Source organism: Sinocyclocheilus grahami, unplaced genomic scaffold (genome assembly GCF_001515645.1).
Source record: "Sinocyclocheilus grahami isolate Dianchi unplaced genomic scaffold, SAMN03320097.WGS_v1.1 scaffold288.1, whole genome shotgun sequence".
NCBI lineage: Eukaryota > Metazoa > Chordata > Actinopteri > Cypriniformes > Cyprinidae > Sinocyclocheilus > Sinocyclocheilus grahami.
The window spans coordinates 1,475,234-1,494,664 of NW_015505467.1; the positions used below are offsets into that span (position 1 = coordinate 1,475,234).

General features: G+C 35.9%; 2 protein-coding genes across 2 annotated transcripts in view; one reads left to right on the forward strand and one right to left on the reverse strand.

Annotated features, from left to right (window-relative positions):
- Positions 1–1,420: 1,420 nt before the first annotated feature.
- On the reverse strand, positions 1,421–2,594 carry LOC107600641 (40S ribosomal protein S3a). The gene is made up of 3 exons (XM_016292584.1): positions 2,341–2,594; positions 1,813–1,922; positions 1,421–1,596 (listed from the first exon to the last, which is right to left on the reverse strand). The coding sequence occupies exons 1-3, from the start codon at positions 2,577–2,579 to the stop codon at positions 1,466–1,468; spliced, it is 480 nt and encodes a 159-aa protein (XP_016148070.1). The 5' UTR covers positions 2,580–2,594; the 3' UTR covers positions 1,421–1,465.
- Positions 2,595–6,945: 4,351 nt separating this feature from the next.
- LOC107600653 (lipopolysaccharide-responsive and beige-like anchor protein) overlaps positions 6,946–19,431 on the forward strand; it is a 312,032-nt gene continuing 299,546 nt past the window's right edge. The window contains exon 1 of the mRNA XM_016292600.1: positions 6,946–7,706. Coding sequence (XP_016148086.1) covers positions 7,575–7,706 — 132 coding nt within the window. The 5' untranslated portion in view covers positions 6,946–7,574. The remainder of the gene's footprint in view (positions 7,707–19,431) is intronic.

The window sequence follows — 19,431 nt, forward strand, 5'->3', positions numbered from 1 at the left end:
AAGGACTTAATTCACCCTTCAACAATCGAAGGCCTTAAAAAGGTCATAAATCGTAGCAGAAAATCTTATATTGATAAAGTCATGGCATTAAATGTTGCATGCTCTCCTAAAAATTAATATCTTCTTCGGTATTTTTTGTCATTTTCCAATACAAATATCAAGATACATTTACTTGAGATGCAAAATTAAGATATGAAGAAAAAACAAGAACAAATCTGTAAATGGGGTATGAAGACTTATTTTTCCTTTGAATTAGGTTGCTTTGCCTAAAGCTGTTGGTGGATATTTTTTCTTTTAAATCAAAGACATTTTGATTGATTTCACAGAACAAAACAACTATGTAATCAATTATCTTTATTTAAGAATGTTTAGACATTTGCACTGGAAAACAAGGAATAATGGAATTTTTTGCAGTGTGATCAAAAAGTACAGTAAAAGTTAATTTCATAGTCAACTGGTTGGGAGCAGAGCTATTCAATCTCTAATCTTTTTTTTTATTATTATTAATAGAAGAGTAATAGAGATTGAGAAGTTGTAGTTTTAGTATTGCCAATACAACTCATTGGGTGCTCCAGACATTTATATTTAGAAAACATATGGATGTATTGTGTTCCCTTACTTCTTACATTTTGGACTTAAAAAGGTCAAGTATTAAATTGACTTTCATAAAACCTGTAGAAACCCTGTAAAATGTAACATCCGGGTGTGTAATGCAATGCAGCATCAAAATGATCAAATCTTGGGGGACTTGTCAGCAATGTCTGGAGTGGTTACAATGGTGTTTAATTTAGTACAGCCTGTAAACATTCATTTGCTCTTACACAGTGCAGACCCAGTCATGTATTGGCTCTGGAACTCATAACATTCCCTCACATCATGAGAGGAAACTTAACATGCTTTATAACCTGCATATATTAATCTGACACATTAGTTTGATACTGTAAACTTATCTTAACATTTATCAACCAGATTCATTTAATTAAATTCAAGAGAAATGTTTATGGTGAAGACATACAGTTTTGTATCAAGGAAATAGTCTTGTATTCTTTTGGAATCACTAACATTTTGCAAGTGACGGCTGCCTGCTCCAAACACCATGAAAAACACTCATCAGATATATTTGTCCTTAGAAATTGTCAGTTTTTTTATTTTGTAAAAAATAAAATAAAATGGGGGCAATACTATGGAAACAAAATATTTTTTTTCTCTCCATACTCTTTTCTTTTATTCCCATACTTGCCCACACCTGGAAATTACTAAAAATCAACCCTGAAAGTTAATGTTAAATTCCAAAAGTGCCAAAACAGACTGTAAACTGATTTTTCTGACTGGGAGATATGAAAGCATAACAATGATATTCAGCAGGTTTGATGTGATGCATATAAAAAACAACAAAAAAACAACAACAGTACACAAAGACTCAAATTTACATGTTTATTGACACCAGCTGTTTGTGTTGGGAGTTTTAGACAGACTCCTGGATTGGGGGCTCATATCCATCAGCTCTCTCCACCTTGGCCCCAGTGTCACCCTCTGCAGGTTTAGCAGCAGCACTGCTGGTTCCACCCTCACCGTGCAGCTCCATCAGCTTACCAACTGTACAAGAAAAATTCAGAAATACATTAGCTCTCCAACAAGTAAAACTGTCTAATAAGCAAGTTCAAATTGTTGGTTCTTAATTTGATTTGGTAAATGGCTTAGGAATCAAAAAAGTTATTTCCATACACATTTAATTTGTTAAGTTTCTATCATGAGCATAAATGGAATAAAGTCAAAACAAGCCATGCATGTTCATCACACATTTCAACTTACGCTCAAACTTGGGCTTTTTCAGCATCTTAACCTTTCTGACATAGACATCATGTAGAGGGTAGATGGACTGGCAGGCCTTTTCAATGTCCTTGCCTACACTGTCAGGAATCCTACAGAACAAAAGAGGAGACCATTTATTACACACAACTGCATAACAGTTATAGATCAAGACTGCCAACAAAGTTTTCAGGTTAAAACCCCGGTAAAGCAAGTTGTAAGAGGCACTGCTCAATCTACATTACTTCAACACTCAAAAGTTATGTTAATGACACTGTATTCATGAGCTCCAATGTATAAAAAGTGCTATAATGACAATTAAAAATACTAAGATGAATAATTTGACTACTTAATCTTTACAACAGCCAATAACACCCAGTATTTCAACCACACTCTTAGCCCAATTCCAGGGCTATTTCAAATACACCCACCAAAACTATGCAGGAAGGTGGACCTCCAGGAGCCGATTTAACACAAAAGTGTAATGCATGTACTGTACTGCATGGATAATGGGGAGAACTTCATACGTACAGTTTGTTGACCACCTCCTTGAGGTCATTGGTCTGGACCTCACGGGTCATGATTTCCATCATCTTCTTGCGGATCTGACGGACCTGCTGGTGCTGAGCATAGGAAGTCTTTCTGATCTGGTTGGTGCGCTTCTTAGTGAAGCCCACGCAGAACAGGCGGAGAAGATAGCCATCAGTGGTCTTCACATCGACGTGGGCCTCAATCATTGTCTGACGGGAAAGAACACAGTCCATTAGCATGTTAGAACACAGCCTGCACAAACAGCAACTCAAAAATTGCTACATTATGTAGAACTTTTTCAATTAGACAAATATAGAGAGAAATGGACATCTCTCAGGTTTCTTGTAGTATCTAGTCTTATGGATTTGAAATGCCATGAAGGTGAATAAATGACAAGATTAATTTTGGGAGAACTCTCTCATTAATCGGAAAACTTTTAAGATGTAAAATGAAGAAACTTGCAGTAGTATCTTAAGACACATTCCAAACAAAAACACCAAAGCAACGCTGCTGTTAAATTTTTACAGCACAACAATACAAGAAGGGTGGTCACACCAGATTTCAGGCATGCAAAAGTTCAGACACTACAATGATCATGATGCAATGTCACTGTGGAGTCTTTTTTTTTTTTAAACATAAAATGCAAAACAATAATTTATATAGAATTTGAGAATCGCGTGCCAATGTAATGCGAAAAATGCGTGCCAATGCGAAAAATAGGAACTTTAGTTATACGTACTACTTAAAGGGATAGTTCTAAAGGACTTTTGATAGTTTACCCCAAACATAGTTTACCCTGATAACTATCATCAGTTGCTCACCCTGAAGTTGATGCAAACCTATATGAGTTTCGTTCTACTGTTCAACATAAAAGAACATAATTATTTTGAAGAATGTGGGTAACCAAAGATCTGAGAGTATGCCTAGAAAATGATAATTTTAGGGTGAACTGTGTGTGTGTTATTTATTAATGCAATATTATATATATATATACACACAGTATAATGCAATGTTTGTTGCATCAATTATGCAACAAACCCTGTTATTATTACTATTATTACGCTGTCTTAAGTCTAATTACATTCAAACTATTAAACCTATAATAAATTGTATTGATGGAAAATTCAATCAGGGTGTCTAGAGGACCCGATCATTTAATCTGTTCAGTCAAGTTTCTGTATCAATCATAAAACAAAAAAGAAATTAAAAACTGAAATGACTAAACAAATTGTAAATCTCATTTAGTTAAATAAATAGTTCAGTAAATTAATTACTAACATTCAATCCTCTTGCCCTGTTATTCTTATCATGAAATAATAATAATAATAATAATGAAAATAGTTTTATTTTTATTGTTTATTATTATTATTATTATTATTATTATGCTATTAAAATGATCATATTGCATTCCTTATTGTTTCCAAAGGCAAAACTGCACAGATGAATATCATAGTTATTTAAAAACATTATCTTTCACACTGTTCTTTAGAATCTCAAAAACAAAAGCTCACACTTCACTCATTCACAATAGCTGCATAACTAAAACTGACATTATGCATTAGCACAGGGTTTTTATTTGCACTGTATCAGGCATCTTTAAATAGCTGCGACAAACACTAGTCTGTCCTGTTATATTTGAAAAGAAAACATTTGGAAGGAGGGTAAAGAAGCATTTTTCTTCTTTGATTGCAATCTTTGGTGTTCCTTCTCGGTGTCAGTCTTTAAGCCGGAGACAGGCTGACGTCATAGCTTTTGCATCTCTTCTTGCTAGGCACAGAATTATCTTGGACCTCCCCTAAACCCCCGTCTATTTCAATTTGGCTCAAAGATTTGGTCTTTTTTTTAAACTTGAAAAAATTAAGTACCATATCAGAGGTAGGGGGGAACCTTTTTTTGAAAAATGGCAACAATTGATCACGTTCTTTAATGATTTACAAATCTTAGACGTGGATTGAGTGGAGGTATATATGTATACCCCTTATTTTATTATTATTATTAATTTGTTTTATATATATATATATATATATATATATATTTTTTTTTTTTTTTTTTTTTTTCCCTCAGATGTTATTTTTTTTTTTATTTGCACTGTATCAGGCATCTTTAAATAGCTGCGACAAACACTAGTCTGTCCTGTTATATTTGAAAAGAAAACATTTGGAAGGAGGGTAAAGAAGCATTTTTCTTCTTTGATTGCAATCTTTGGTGTTCCTTCTCGGTGTCAGTCTTTAAGCCGGAGACAGGCTGACGTCATAGCTTTTGCATCTCTTCTTGCTAGGCACAGAATTATCTTGGACCTCCCCTAAACCCCCGTCTATTTCAATTTGGCTCAAAGATTTGGTCTTTTTTTTAAACTTGAAAAAATTAAGTACCATATCAGAGGTAGGGGGGAACCTTTTTTTGAAAAATGGCAACAATTGATCACGTTCTTTAATGATTTACAAATCTTAGACGTGGATTGAGTGGAGGTATATATGTATACCCCTTATTTTATTATTATTATTCATTTGTTTTATGTGTTTTTTGTATTTTGTATTTGTATGTTTTGTTTAATTTTTTTTTTTTTTTTTTTTTTCAGATGTCATTGTGTTTTAATTGGGGATTGCTTTGTTGGGGCTGGGTAGGGGTGTATATGGTGGATGGGGGGGTATAAAATGTAAAAATGCAATTTGCAACAATAAAAATTCTATGGTAAAAAAAAAAAAAAGCATTTTTCTGTCAATTTATTTTTGTAATTAATGCTTGTTACTGAATTTATGTATGCATCTGTGTGATGTCAGTATAAAGTTCAGTGCCTGTGTGACAAATTGTTCTTTGTTGCTACAGAGTCTAGACCTTTAATTCTATGGCCCAGAGGGACTGTATTTAGAGTCAACAAAGTCAATGTGCTGCTGACTCCTTGGCAGCGACTCAAAGGGGCCATGAAACCACACTTTGAATATAATAAGACAGTGAGCACATTTATTCTTGAATATAGTCTTGAAAATTCCTTAATATTCAAGACTTCTGCGCATAGGCTATTGGTCTGTCTTAAAAATTTAAGTTTACATAGATATAACTCTTTGTGTGAAAATTTGAACACTTAAATCTAAATTATCATGAGTATCTCAAATCTGAACTCAGATTTAGATAGGTGAAATAACTAATTCTTTAAAGTCAAAATGAAAAAGGAGAAGCAACTTTACTTGTGATGCACATCTGAATGTAGTGGATTATCAAAACAGAAAAAAAAAATGCATGGAGGTGACTCGTTTCTATCTATTGGTTGTTGATTGGATTTTGAGTTGTGGGCATTGCACTCAAAAATTAATGCCAGCTTGCAGTTGCTTGTGGAGGGATGGGTTTAAGCAGAGTAAATGATTAGAGAAATCAGGCATATACATCACCAGCGAGAAGTCTGTTGCTTTTATTGAAAGATCACGTTATGACATTGTGATTAAAAATGACAAGACAAAAAAAAAGAAACGTGGCTGAATCATCAATAAGATCAATAACATGCATTAAAAAATATAAAGGGTGATTTTTAAAATTTATTTCATGCACACTTAAATGGATAGTTGACTCAGTTCCATCATTATTTTCTCACTGCATACTCTACAGAACACATATGCACAAAAAAAAAAAATATATATATATATATATACTTTAAAAACACATCCAAGTCCAGGTCCAAACAATTCCACTGGACTTCATTGACTTTTATTGTATGGACAAACAAGCAAATAAACAAACACTTTTTTGTGTTCCAGAGAATAAACAAAGTCATGGTTGGAATGACATGAGATTGAGTAAATTATGACTTAGTTTTTCATTTTTAAGTGCCAGGAACAAGAAATCATGTGGTCTCAGTCTCTCAGGCTGGAATGGACAATCTATTACTTATTCTTTACATTTATGCATTTGGCAGATACTGTTATCCAAAGCAACCTACTCTGCAAATAAAGGTACTTTAATAATAATTTTAATAATAATAATTGAATTAGTGCTACAGGAAGGCTAATATCTGTATTTATGCACAGCTGCAGGTTCTCTGTTCTTCCAGAAGTTATCTCACTCTTGACATGTTCTTTTCATGCTTAGTTTTTTTTTATTTGTAAATAGTTTGACAGACCACTGAAGTACAGAAAACATAAGAAAATACATATGATTCTTATACTGCACAATGCACATTACAAATATTATTATGAATAACGATAACACATTCTTTAATAGGCTACAGTAGTTTGATACAACATTGATACAGTAGGCACCACGCAACCCACGCAGTTTCGTGGGGCCCATCTGGAACGCGATTTCTACCGAGGGGGGCTCCCCTGGAACGCTTGCTTAAGGCTCCAAAACTCTAAACATGCCTCTGCTTTGATATTAATAAGTTAAATCTTAGTGCAAACCACGTTTCTAATGAATGCCAGGCTTTTATTATGTCTCTATGTGACAAGTGCATTATCGTAAACCACCACAACAGCGCGTCCCTGACACAAGATCTCCAGTATGAAGTGTCACTCTGTCCTAACAGGTCTAGCCCTTGACACACCTGAGCCCCCCTTTCTCGCCTCTCTCGGCGCACTGCGCATGCGCAGCTCTCTCTCACGCAGCTCCACTGTCATGGCGGAGACGGAGCGGAGTAGGAGCTGATTCAGGAAGAGATGGCGCTGTAAAGTGGGTTACCACGGAAACTTCACTCCAACAGTTCCCACAGGGACCAGGAGGATTGTCTTCTCTTTGGAGGGACCCCTGAGAGCCAATGTCGGACGTTCCTTGCCTTATATTTTGTAGTTTTTTTGCGTCTTGTTCTTATCGGTGCGTCTACCTGCGCGGAATCTCTTCAGCACCGCTGTTTCCTGTTTGACACTCGCAAACACTTCAGTGACATTGTTGTTTAGATATCTTTCCTTTAAGAGACCGGCATAGATTGACAAATATTGTGTTTCTTATCTGGGCTCACCACAGCGCGATTTCGTCCTCCTTTGGACAAGTTAATAGCTGTTTTTCCTCTCTACAGTAGAACAATTCCTGTCAGTCAGGTGTAGTGACATCAACGGACACTTCCCGCCGAAAGCGCGAGACACTAACGTATAAACTAGCCGTGAATGTTGACCAGGACCTGTTTTTCACCTCTGTCAACTTCACGAGAGCGATATTTATTTGCCATACATTTCTCCATAGTTTAACTCGGCTGTAGGGTCAAACAGGTGTCGCACCTGTTCCCCTCTCACCTCTCACCTGACTCCGTCATGGCGAGCGCAGGTGACAGCGCTGGCGGGATCCCCATCAGAGGAATCCGCATGAAGTTCGCCGTGCTGGCGGGGCTCCTGGAGGCTGGTGAAGTCTCCAATCGGGACATTGTGGAGACGATCTTCAATCTGGTAAGCTGATTAAAGCCTTTAAATAGAGATTTAAAAACACCGTGGCTGGACAAGACCAAACCTTTAGACTCTAGCTGTTACTCTGACTAAGCTTTTAGGTTACAGTTGTATGGCAGAAAGTGGAGCGGTGCTGCTTAATGGTTAAAAGTCAATCCCATAACGTTGAAGTATGTATTGCCCACATTGTGTCCTTGATCAAGACACTAATGTCAGCTGACTGAACCTGTAATAAGGGTATGTAGTTCATGTAAGTCAACGTGGATGGAAGCAGCTGTCATATAAAGTGATGTGACCTTAAAGAAAGGCAATGCACACTTTCAGAAAAAAAGGTACCTTTATTACTTTGTGTACCAAATTGCGAATTTTTTGGGCCTCTGAATAATATTGCTTTTTTTCCCCTAAAATAATAAAGACTATTATTTCATATGTCAGCCTTTACAAGGTTACAGGACCTCATTTACCCCTGCAAGCTTCATAGTAGTACCTTAAAGGTACATATTACTACTAATATGTACTTTTTCGGGACAGATAAGGTACAAAGTCGGAAAGTACTGCCCCAGTGACAAGCTGTTGTACCCCTAAAGGTGTAATTGCTGCACATCTTGTCTGACAGCGTAGGCTATTTAAGTACCTGTTTTATAGCATGGACTTTTATACAGCCAATTTACAGTTAGATTTTTTTATACAGTATCCTTAAGCAAAGGCATAGGATGATTCAGTAAAACTCAGTGTTATACTGTTCATTTGAAAAAGCATTTATTAAGGGGCTCTGTTTTCTGCTGCATTAATCTATGCTGTGTTTCTAGCTATGTGGTGGTGGTTGATCAACCTGTTTCTAAGTGCACTGCTTGTTTTAGATCGTTTTCTCCCTGCTCCTGTCATTGCACAGTTCTGATGTGAAGCTATTATCCATTAATCCATGATGAAGGATTACAGGGTGTGAGGAAGAAACCTGGGTTGATTTTTTTAGCAGTGACCTAATGTTCACTCTCCTTGAAATGATGTCAGTGCTCTGTCAGCTTTAAACTCATCTTGCAGTCTCCATTGAGTATGTATGGTACAAAATCAAATGTAGAGAGCAGAATGTCTCGCATAGTTCTTATTGGCAGTCAGAGTTCACAGATCACTTCAGCACAGCTCCATGATGTAATAGCAGCTCTTTTCTGTTGACCAGCCCCAGACACAAGGAAGTCAGTAGCACTTTCTGGAAATTGCACTCTTTTTTTCCTCCTCCCACGTCCACTAGCGAGTTGAAAGCCCCTGTTGTACATTAGCTGAGTTTCAAGCATGATTGAGGGGTCTGTATGTGACCCACATTGTAGCTGAAACTGATTGGGAGAGATTTGCTTGGCAGGTCCTAGTGTTGTGAAATGACATTGAAGAATGAATGAATGAGAGGAAGAAGGAAGTAAGAAGCGTGCTGCAACAATGCACTCTACTCTGTTGCTGATGTAACACAGCTGAGAGGCAGAAGACATGCTAGATATCATAGGTGACATGTAGCCTACATGCAGTTATGTTGCTCAGATCTTGCCTCTAATATAGGGCTTTATAATTGAATGCAGTGCCCTTAAAGGGTTAATTCACTTATAGTGCAAAATGAAAATTCTGTCATCATTTACTCACCCTTATGTTATTCCAAATCAGTATGGATTTTTAAACGTTTAGAAGAATTTATGCGCATGTTCATGCATTGAAAGTGGAAGGGGACCAGGCCCCAGAAAGGACAAAAAGCACCACAAAACTATCATAAACATACTATAGTCCATGTCTTCTGAAGCCATGCATGATAGCTTTTTATGAGAAAAAGACTGGTATTTAAGCCATGAAAATTTAATCTGTAATGAAACTTTAAAGGGGTAATATCTCAAACAAACACATATTCATTCTTTCATTCTTTTGCAAAGAGCTTGATATATATTAGGACTCATTTTAGTTTTCAAAACTTGACATCATGAACAGAACGATGAAATAAAATTACATAAAATGATCAATTGATAATCAGCAGCTTTGTGATGTCACAGTTGTGTGGAGAGTAATGTAACAGCAAGTAAGGGCTGAGGTTTATGCACTGAAGTTTATTTTTAACAAGGTCTGATCCCTTCACTCTGATCTTAACAGCACATCTGTCACAATGTGTGTGGCTGTTTATAAAGTATGTGGGAATTAAAAACTATATTTGACATCACAGCAAACTGGTGTGAAAGCACCTTAGGACATCACTCAGTCAGCGCTGATGCTCATTTCACACGCAAAGGGGGATTTTTTTAAAGCTGCAGGCTGCAGCAACACAAAATGGACTGTTTAATTTTAAGAATTAAAGAGAGGGTGCAAACGAATATTATATCAGAAAAATGCATGATATGACCTACACTGTAAAAAATGACAGTGAATTTAACGGTAAAAGACTGTAAAAATGTTACAGTAAAAACCTGTTAAATTCCCCTACTGTATACGGTGAAAAACTGTATCGGACATTACATGTATTGGACATAAATTTTACGGTAGTATACCGTTTTTGGAAGTGAAAAAGACCGTATAATTTACAGTGAATAACCGTAAATTGACATTCCCAGAATTCCCTGTTACATTTCAAATTTGATGTTTTTTTGTTGAAATAACTATGTTTCTTCTTAGTTTTTTCTTATCAGTTTTGTATATTAGGGTTGTGTGTTACACCTAATGTTGTTAAATTAATGTTTATTGCATTATTTCAGTTTCATGTGTGTTACCATGATGCTGTTTAGCGTTTGTGTGAATGACACTGCACCTTCTATATATGTTATTATTTAAAAGCTACTTGTGACGAACCACCATTTGGTTGAATGAACCACCATTTGGTTCATCATGTGACTTTCTCATCACCACCTGCATTTGGTGATTATCAGTGTATTACAAAGGTGCAAAACAGATTTCAGTACTTCAATAGGTTGGTATATCAACATTATATTAGTTAATGAAAATATGGTATTTAACTGTAAATTTAAGTTAAAACCGTAAAACCTAAAACGTTGCTACCGTATTTTTTTTTTTACAGTGTGTTTAACCTGTTAAACATGATGTATGTTCCTCTGTCGACCAAAACTAGGTCTTTGATTCATCTCCATTTTTTAAATTGTGTATTAGAGCATGAAAGCAAAATAATGGGTTGTGCCAGCTTAGTTCGATTTGCTGTTTGAGATGTCCAGCACATAGATAGAAGCACAGTGAAATACAGCATTACTTACAGCTCAGAGATAGATTCGTCATGCTGTCAGAGTGCACCCATTTAGTGTTAGTCACTATGAAGAATTTCAAGGGATTAAGAGGGGTTTTGGCACGAGAAGGCCAGCATGTGGAAGAATTTAGTGCTGATTGACTAAATCATGCAAGAGTGCAATAGGTGATTATAAATAAACTAACACTGTCCTCAATCTGTAGTATAAGGGAGAAGTAGCATTTAAAGTATGAATGAGTGGTGCGCAGAAACTAACAGAGTTGTAGCCATTTTACAATTCAGTAAAACAGTAACACTTCAGTTTTTTTGTGGTTACTGGTACTTTTGCATGTACATGTCACAGTGCACTCTAGAGCGCAACAGACAAATTCTGGAAGTAAAACTCCATTAATTTTCTCTTTAGTGAAGACAGACCTGTTGTGAGGTCCAAGGTTGTTAAAGGGGTCATATGATGTTGCTAAAAAGAACATTATTTTGTGTATTTGGTGAAATGAAATGTGTTTATGCGGTTTAAAGTAAAAAAAAGTTGTAAATACAATTTAACCACTGATTTCTAGTCGTGTACTCTTTTGGAAGGCCAAACAAAGTAGTTTCACTTTCACAACGAAACACACAGCGCGTCTTCACGACATAGCGACAACAACAATACTACAGCGAGAATAAAAGTTACGCCTTCTTTCTTTGCGTGAACATTTGGGCGGTGTTATGCAAATCTTCCCACATAGTGACGTAGACATGTGGGGGTGTGTTAGAACGAGCTGTTTTAGGTAGGCGTGGTTGACTCTTAACTTTTATAAAGAATATCGCTTTGGATTTGAGACTTTAGTCTTTGCAACTTTACAGATCTTCTTTATGCACCAAGAGCTTGTAACACTCCAAAGAGAAAGGAAAAATTGAAATCGCATCATATGACCCCTTTAATAGATTTTATATGCTTTTGTTGAACCTATTTGTTTGCATGCATTCAACTTATTTTTTAAATAATTGTTTAATAGTAGAATTTGAAAAGTTACATTAGCCATGGCGCTGTACAGAAAAGTCCACCAATCAGAAAGCAAACCATGCCATAAGAGATATTTAGCTTTGCCCAGTCCCATGAAGCACAGCAAATTATGTAATCGAGGTGGTAGTATATAAATGCATATTTTGCAGTGCATTTTCTTCTTTAGATACAACCAACAAATTTAAATGAGTTAAATTTGTATCTATACATTTTTAAATGTGATTAATGTCATTTGCAATGTTTCATGGGACTGTAGTTCCTTGTCTCACTAAGTACACAGTCTTGTACCTTTGTCTTTTTGTCCATTTTTTATTTTCTTTTTTGCTTCAGAAGTTTGTAATGTTGTGATTCTCCTGTGTAGGTGGTTGGCTTGGTTCATAGCTTATAATGCTTTATCAAAGAATTTTTAACAATCGCTATGGGAAAAATACTTCCGGAACCAAAAGTGGGCAGGCATTAATGCACTGTATCTGTCTAATTTGCTTTCTCTGCTATTCATTTACAGTTGGTTGAGATTCAGATCAGAGATCACTGCCTGATTAATGTCCTTCAACAGAAAAAAAAAGTACAAAGCAAAGACCGGCACTCTTGTTTTGACTATTTAATTTGTAAATCTGCACAAGGTTTAATAAAGCATAATTGTGTCCTCCTCGCCTCATTAAAACCCACTTATTCTTGTTCAAACACACTCTAGAAGCTCATTGAAACCACATCATCTCTTGTGCCTCCGCCAGTCTCTGTGGACTGGGGGTGGATTGGTAGCTCAGCACCTGGGTTAGCCTGAGGTGAGGGCTCAACAAACAAGCATGTGACCTGTCTTTGTTACCATGGAAACCATGAGAGTAGGTGACCAGCCTGTTCTCACCTGTCCGTACAGGTCTTGACTTGTAGTAAGTGATTCCCAATTCAGGCTTGTTAACTGCGCTGTCATAATATTCCTAGCTTTTGTTTTAGAGAGTTTCTGTGGTACTAGTCAGTGAATTGGACTTCATCTGAAAGTGTCTAAACCAGTGGTATCATGATGCTTGAATTACTTTAAAATTATTTGCAGGCTAAATGCTAATGTTTAATATTTTATTCATTTATTATCATTAATAATTAACTCATTTTATTTACTAATATTTAAATAAAAAGATATGTAGTTCCAATAGTTTTTACTATGATATCGAAATTGGTTCCCGAGAACAGTGAAATTTTACTGGTGTTGGTACAGACTGCTGAAATTTCGGTATCTTGACAACACACAGTCAGCCTTCTCATATTGGATTGGATGGATTCATTTGTCTGTTGCGCCCTCTCCGGCTCATTTGTTTGCTTTATCCAAGAACAACACATCCCTCTCTGTTTTCTAATGAATATTTTATCACTCCTCCGTGGATTTGGTTACCTCAGCAGATATAAATGCAGAAGCTTGTAACTTAAAACCACCTTCATCCAAATGTCGGGTGCTAGTAGGAGTAGCGCTTTTAAGGTTTCTGTAATAATGGTGAGGCTCCTCTAATGGGACTTGGATTAATGGAGCTGGCCTCAGACCAGTCAGGCTGTCTTTCAAGGCTGTGGTTCTTTTAAATTGAGGCTGTTATGTTGTTTTCACTGCTAGGCTCCAAATGGAGGGAATCTCACCACTTTGATTGTTTTTTCTATTTGTTTTTTCATACATGGGTTTTATAGATGGAAAAGACTCTTTTTTTTGGTGGAGTATCAGTTCTGCAATATGGGGTGTCAGCTTTAAATAGAAACATCAGATATGTTCCCTTGCATCACATGCATACTGTATATATCACCTTCACTCAGTACACTTCTGAAAAATATTTTTTCTGTCTGTTTTTTCAACTATCAGATGTATAAAACATTTTTGGTGGGTTGCCTGACTGATCATGTATTTATGCCATATATTGCAATTCAGCCAAAAAATACCAAAATAAGATTTTTTTTTGGCCATATCGCCCAGCCCTAAAAAAAACTAGTTAAACTAGTCAGATTGACTAGCTGGTTCACCATGATCTGTCACTTATAAAAGAGCACAACCACACAGAGTTTTTGCACAAATTATATTTAACGTTTCTGCTGTGTGTTAAAAGCTTTCTGCTTAAGCAAATGTGGAAGGAATCATCTGAATCATAATTCCCACAATGTCCCACAGAATGATGCAGAATATGGGTAATGCCTGAGTTTATGAGTCTTGGCGCAGAGGAATGCGGTTATAGTTATGTGTGTAACAATCATAGACAATGCATAAACATTGCAGATATAGCATCTTCTAGTACACAGGTTTTCATTTCATCAGTGATCAAGTTCACTAAATGCACCCACACAAAACCAAACTCCCATCTTTGGCCTTTGGTTTTATAGTGTGTCACAAACTATTTCAATGATCCAAAAGATTTTAGTGTTTTTTAAGGAGGCTGCCTACACTCACCTCACCACTGAAAAAAGTTGTAAGGAGTGCTCTGAACAGAGACTGAATAGGCTGGTGGGTTTTCTGTTGCTGTGGAGGTGGATGGAGGTGTCTGCTTTCTGCTTGCCTTTCCAGTGTCTTCCATTATATGGCCAGTGGTGGATCAGATACTGCAGTCTTTGAGCTTCAACCTCATTGTGTACTGACAAACACACACAGTCCTGAGGATTGAGTGTCCATCAACTGCTTGTATTCTCTGTTTTCTGCTTGACTAAAGGATGCTTGTATATGTGACAGAGTGTGTGTCTGTTTTTTTATTGCACTAGACAAAAAAGATTAGCTTTTTTCAGCTGCAAACCTATTTCTTTATACTGTATATACATTACTGTGTGCAATTATATTAACCTAACAGAAAAAAATGCAGCCTATGGCAAGGTTTTAAGAAAAAAGAAAAAAAAATTCTAAATGATATTCTGCTATATTGATCTACAATAGAGCTCTTCAGCTGATGACTCATGACCCAACTCTAGTCTGTTTAAAAAAACGTTAACATTTTAAACAGCGATTGATTTTTATAAAATCACAGAGTTGCCTGAAACATGTATGCACTCTTTGTGCACTTCTCAGCAGTGAGTTCGGAAGCAGTCAGTGCTCAACAATTAGCAAATCGTTGTCCAGATCAAAGCAGAGAAATCGTGTTTAAGTGTTCAACAAATGTGATACAGCAATTGTGCACTGATAAAACAAAAACAAAAACAAAACAAAAAACATGATGCATTCTATGAATTGCCCTACAGGTTATCCGTGGGTTCCAAAAATTCTTAAATTCAGTTTGATCAGAATTAAGGTAATTAAAAGTCTTAAATATCTTAAATGGTGTAACAATGGTCTTAATTATCATTTTAAGAGGCCTTAAATTTGGAGGCTGAAAATCAGTAATTGCAATAGTGTTCGCAACAGAGCAGTTCGCAATAAATGAATAACGTGCATATTTTCTATATGGTAATATGCTTTCAGTGGTTGTTAGAGTGCAGCTCCCTTTTTGAATGAGCAGTTGGTGGAATTCTGTTGGTCTAATATGACTCAAATACTTCACATTAATTTCTTAGTATGTACTCATAAGGTCCCATAAACTGGATTTTTTTTGGGTGCAGATTAGATGTGTGCATACAGTTGCAAATAATGGCATCAAATGTAGAAGATAAAAGGGCCATTGCAGTTGATACATTTGTAAATTAGACAGTAATGCATACTGACAAAGTGACATATAATATGAAATTCAAACTTTTAAAGGAGAATGGAAAAATAAGTGTTTAATTCGTTTTTCCTTGTTTCATTCCATTTTATTTGTTTGAAGAACGTAATGATTATTAAAAGTAATTAAATGGCAGAACTTTAAACTACTGTGGAGCATTTTGTATCTAATGTCTCTTTGTATTGTGTTTTCTGTAAATCGAGTAGTTCTCCTTCTCTGTTTGTCACAGTAAGGAAGGATATAGTAAGAAGCTTCCTGCACATAAAATATAACCTTAAATATCAGTCAGGACACAGGACATGCTTGACAGTATATCATATAGGCCTACTTTGTGACTGGCATGCTAGATTTAATGGCATTTTTTCTAAATGGTTTGTTTCAATGATTACAGCAGTGGTAACCCTAGAGATGAAGAGTCAGGTAATTGTGGGAAGTCCCAGTAGAGTTAGTTTGGCTGGAATGTGCACCTGAGAAGTGTATTGGAAGGGTGAAATTGAGTGCTGAGGGACAGTCATGAAAGCATGTCTATCTGCTTACACAGAATGAATGCTTTGTTCACCTGAGTGTGCCACCGTATCCACTCCTGCTGGGGCCTCTTGTGAGAAAAGGGGACGGAATATTTAGGGAAATGTCTTTTATATTTCTGTACATATCCAAAGATTGTGGCCCAATGGGCTAGTTGCATATCTCCGCCGTCTTGGATTTCTGGTCTAGCGAGTGTGTGCATAGATATTTCCAGTTTTACTAAACGCCAGCGCAGAGAACCGGAGAAATCCAAATATTGCCTTCTATTAGGGGTGGAACGGTTCAACTTACTCACGGTTCGGTTTGTATCACGGTTTCGGTACAGTTCGGTATGTGCTATGTTTAGGGAAAAGCTATTGTATATATATATATATATATATATTTATTAGGCTGTTATATAGTATTATAATAGCATTAGTGGTTCAACGCATTATATTGTGTTTATTTTTTGAGTCACAGACAATTTTTTTTGGATAAGCAAGAAAAAAAATATTTAAAGCATAGAGAATGACAATGCCGTGAAGGGTTTTTGGCATAGGCTAATTTTATGTGTATGTATATGCAACTCTGTATTTCCGCACAGTCTGAAACACGTCTCTATGCGTGTGCGCGCTTTGATTGTGTGCGAGAACAGCACGTGAGTAACGAATTGAGCTCTCTTTTGTTTCTTCTTGTTGTGGTTTAAAATTGCTTGTACATGTAAATTGGCGCGATCTGCGATCTGTTTAACTCCTAATATCTGACAGATCAGAGCAATCTTTCATTTACTTATTTAACATGAAATTGTCAAATTGCTACTCCACACTCTAAAAAAAAAATTCCGTAAAAAATTGAAAAAGTGCAGGTAGCTCATTACCCGGACTTTGTACCGTAATTAAAAAAACTAAAATTTTCCATTAATTGAACATTTTCTGTTTTAATAATGCATCTATATATATATGAAAAAAAAAACATAAAGCAAATAAATCCAGCACAATATACGAATTGAACATGGTTTATTTGTACTTCATGTAAACATTCTTAAAAATGCATTCAATGGCTTTTGTTTGCCTTAAATTGGTTAGGACAAAATGATTTCATCAATCAATAAATAAATCAAATAAATTTATTTAACAATGTGTCAAACACTGAAAAATGCCTGTATTGTAGAAGACAATTTAGCTTTAAACAGTAATAGACAGAATTAGAAAAAGAAAACGTGAGCACTCGTACAATACTGGTGTTGTACCAAACAGTGGTCACAAAATGTAAACTTTACAAACTGTGAAAGTCAAGATTCAAAACATTTTTTCCTATAAGAGAACACAATATTGTTTATAGGCACAAAAATGTGAATTATGTCATCAATTACTCATCCTCATACCATTCCAAACCCATAAGACTTTTATTCATCTTCAGAACACAAATGAAGAGTATTTTTAATGAAATCTGGGTGCTTTCTGTCCCTCTATTGATAGCCTATATTCAACTACCACTTTCAAGGTCCAGAAAGGTATAAAGACATCAATAAAGTATGTGACACCAGTGGCCTAACATCAATTTTAAGAAGTGATGCAAATTATTTGTGTGGAAGGAAACAAAACATGTCTTTTTTCTCACAATATGTAGATCTCAGACACATTCACAATGCATACATGTTGAGTTGACATGAGAGCAGATGTTCTGACAATACAACACATCCCAGAAGCCTTGCACTTGTTACAAGCAGAGGAAAAGGGACACTGTATGCAAGCCTCATGTATTAAAGGTCCTGTTTTTTTTGTTTTGTTTTTTTGCAATTGTGCTCACATTGGTGCCTTTTTAAAAATGGTGTCAACACAACACGCAAGCACTGTGGTTCTCTCGTGAACATGTGCAGAATCTATGATCTATGCTAAAGTGAAAATGTTTTGTGAACAAAGCACTCATGTTGCTTCTTAAAATTGATATTAGGCCACTGGAGTCACATACTTTAATGATGTCTTTATACCTTTCTGGACCTTGAAAGTGGTAGTTGCGTAGGCTGTCAATGGAGGGACAGAAAGCACCCAGATTTCATTCAAGTGATCTTCATTTGTGTTCCAAAAATGAACGAAAGTTTTACAGGTTTGGAACAACATGAGGGTGAGTAATTAACAGAATTTTATTATTGTGCTCCCTCCCTAAAATATTATGGAAGTAAAAAAAAAACACTACTATAGGGGTCAAAATAGAACTTTATTAAAATATAAAAGTAAATAAATAAATACATTTTAATTAAATGGTATTATTTACAAATTACAATTGTGGCTCTAGACAGTTACCTATTGCTATGATTTTATTAATACCGTTGTCGGATTGATTTTATAGTCTCAAGCATTCAGAAATCATGCAAAAGAAAATGAAGCAGTTTTACTACGGTAAATCCGTGGTTCATTTTTGTAAGGGTTGTGATGTCCATGTGTTTTTGTTGAAGAAATTATTTGTAGCATTTCTATCACAAAAAGGTGACCAAAATGTAAAGATTAAGTGGATATTTGATCCAGTATTTGTCAATATTAAACGAGGATTTGATCGTCCTGTAAGTATAACAGCAGGAATTACTAGGCCTTTGGCTCCCTTTGCAGACATTTGTAATGACATGTAGGCCTAATGTAGCCTACATAAATGGTTTATTTTGTATTACATTATGTATTTTAACAGTGTTATTCAATCAATCATTATTGCCTCATTGTTTGAATGCATTTTAAGTCATTTTAAAGGCTGTTGTTCGCTTGGGTCTGTTTTTATAACCACAAAAAATATATATCTTTAATACTTCTTTGTAAACTATTATTTGAAGTAACAAAACCATGGTTAAAGGAATAGTTCACCCAAAAATTAAAATTTGATGCTTATCTGCTTACCCCCAGGGCATCCAAGATGTAGGTGACTTTGTTTCTTCAGTAGAACACAAACGAAGATTTTTAACTCAAACCGTTGCAGTCTGTCAGTCATATAATGTAAGTGGATGGGAATCACGGCTTTGAGAGTCAAAAAAACATACAAAACAAAACCAAATTAAACCCTGCAGCCTGTAACGATACATTGATGTGTAGAGACACAAAATGATCGGTGTGTGCAAGAAACTGAGCAGTATTTATATCGTTTTTTACCTCCGATTCACGCAGTGTCCGAACTGTTTGAACTGTCCTGAGCGTGTTCGCATCTTCTTCTTCAGCCTGCGCGTGACGTGTCTTCTTCTTCTTGCTTTACGGCGGATCGCAGACTTATAAGTGCATTACCGCCACCTATCTCTCAAATGGACCATTGACACTCCTAATTGAGATTGTAGATAGAGTGTCAATGGTCCATTTGAGAGATAGGTGG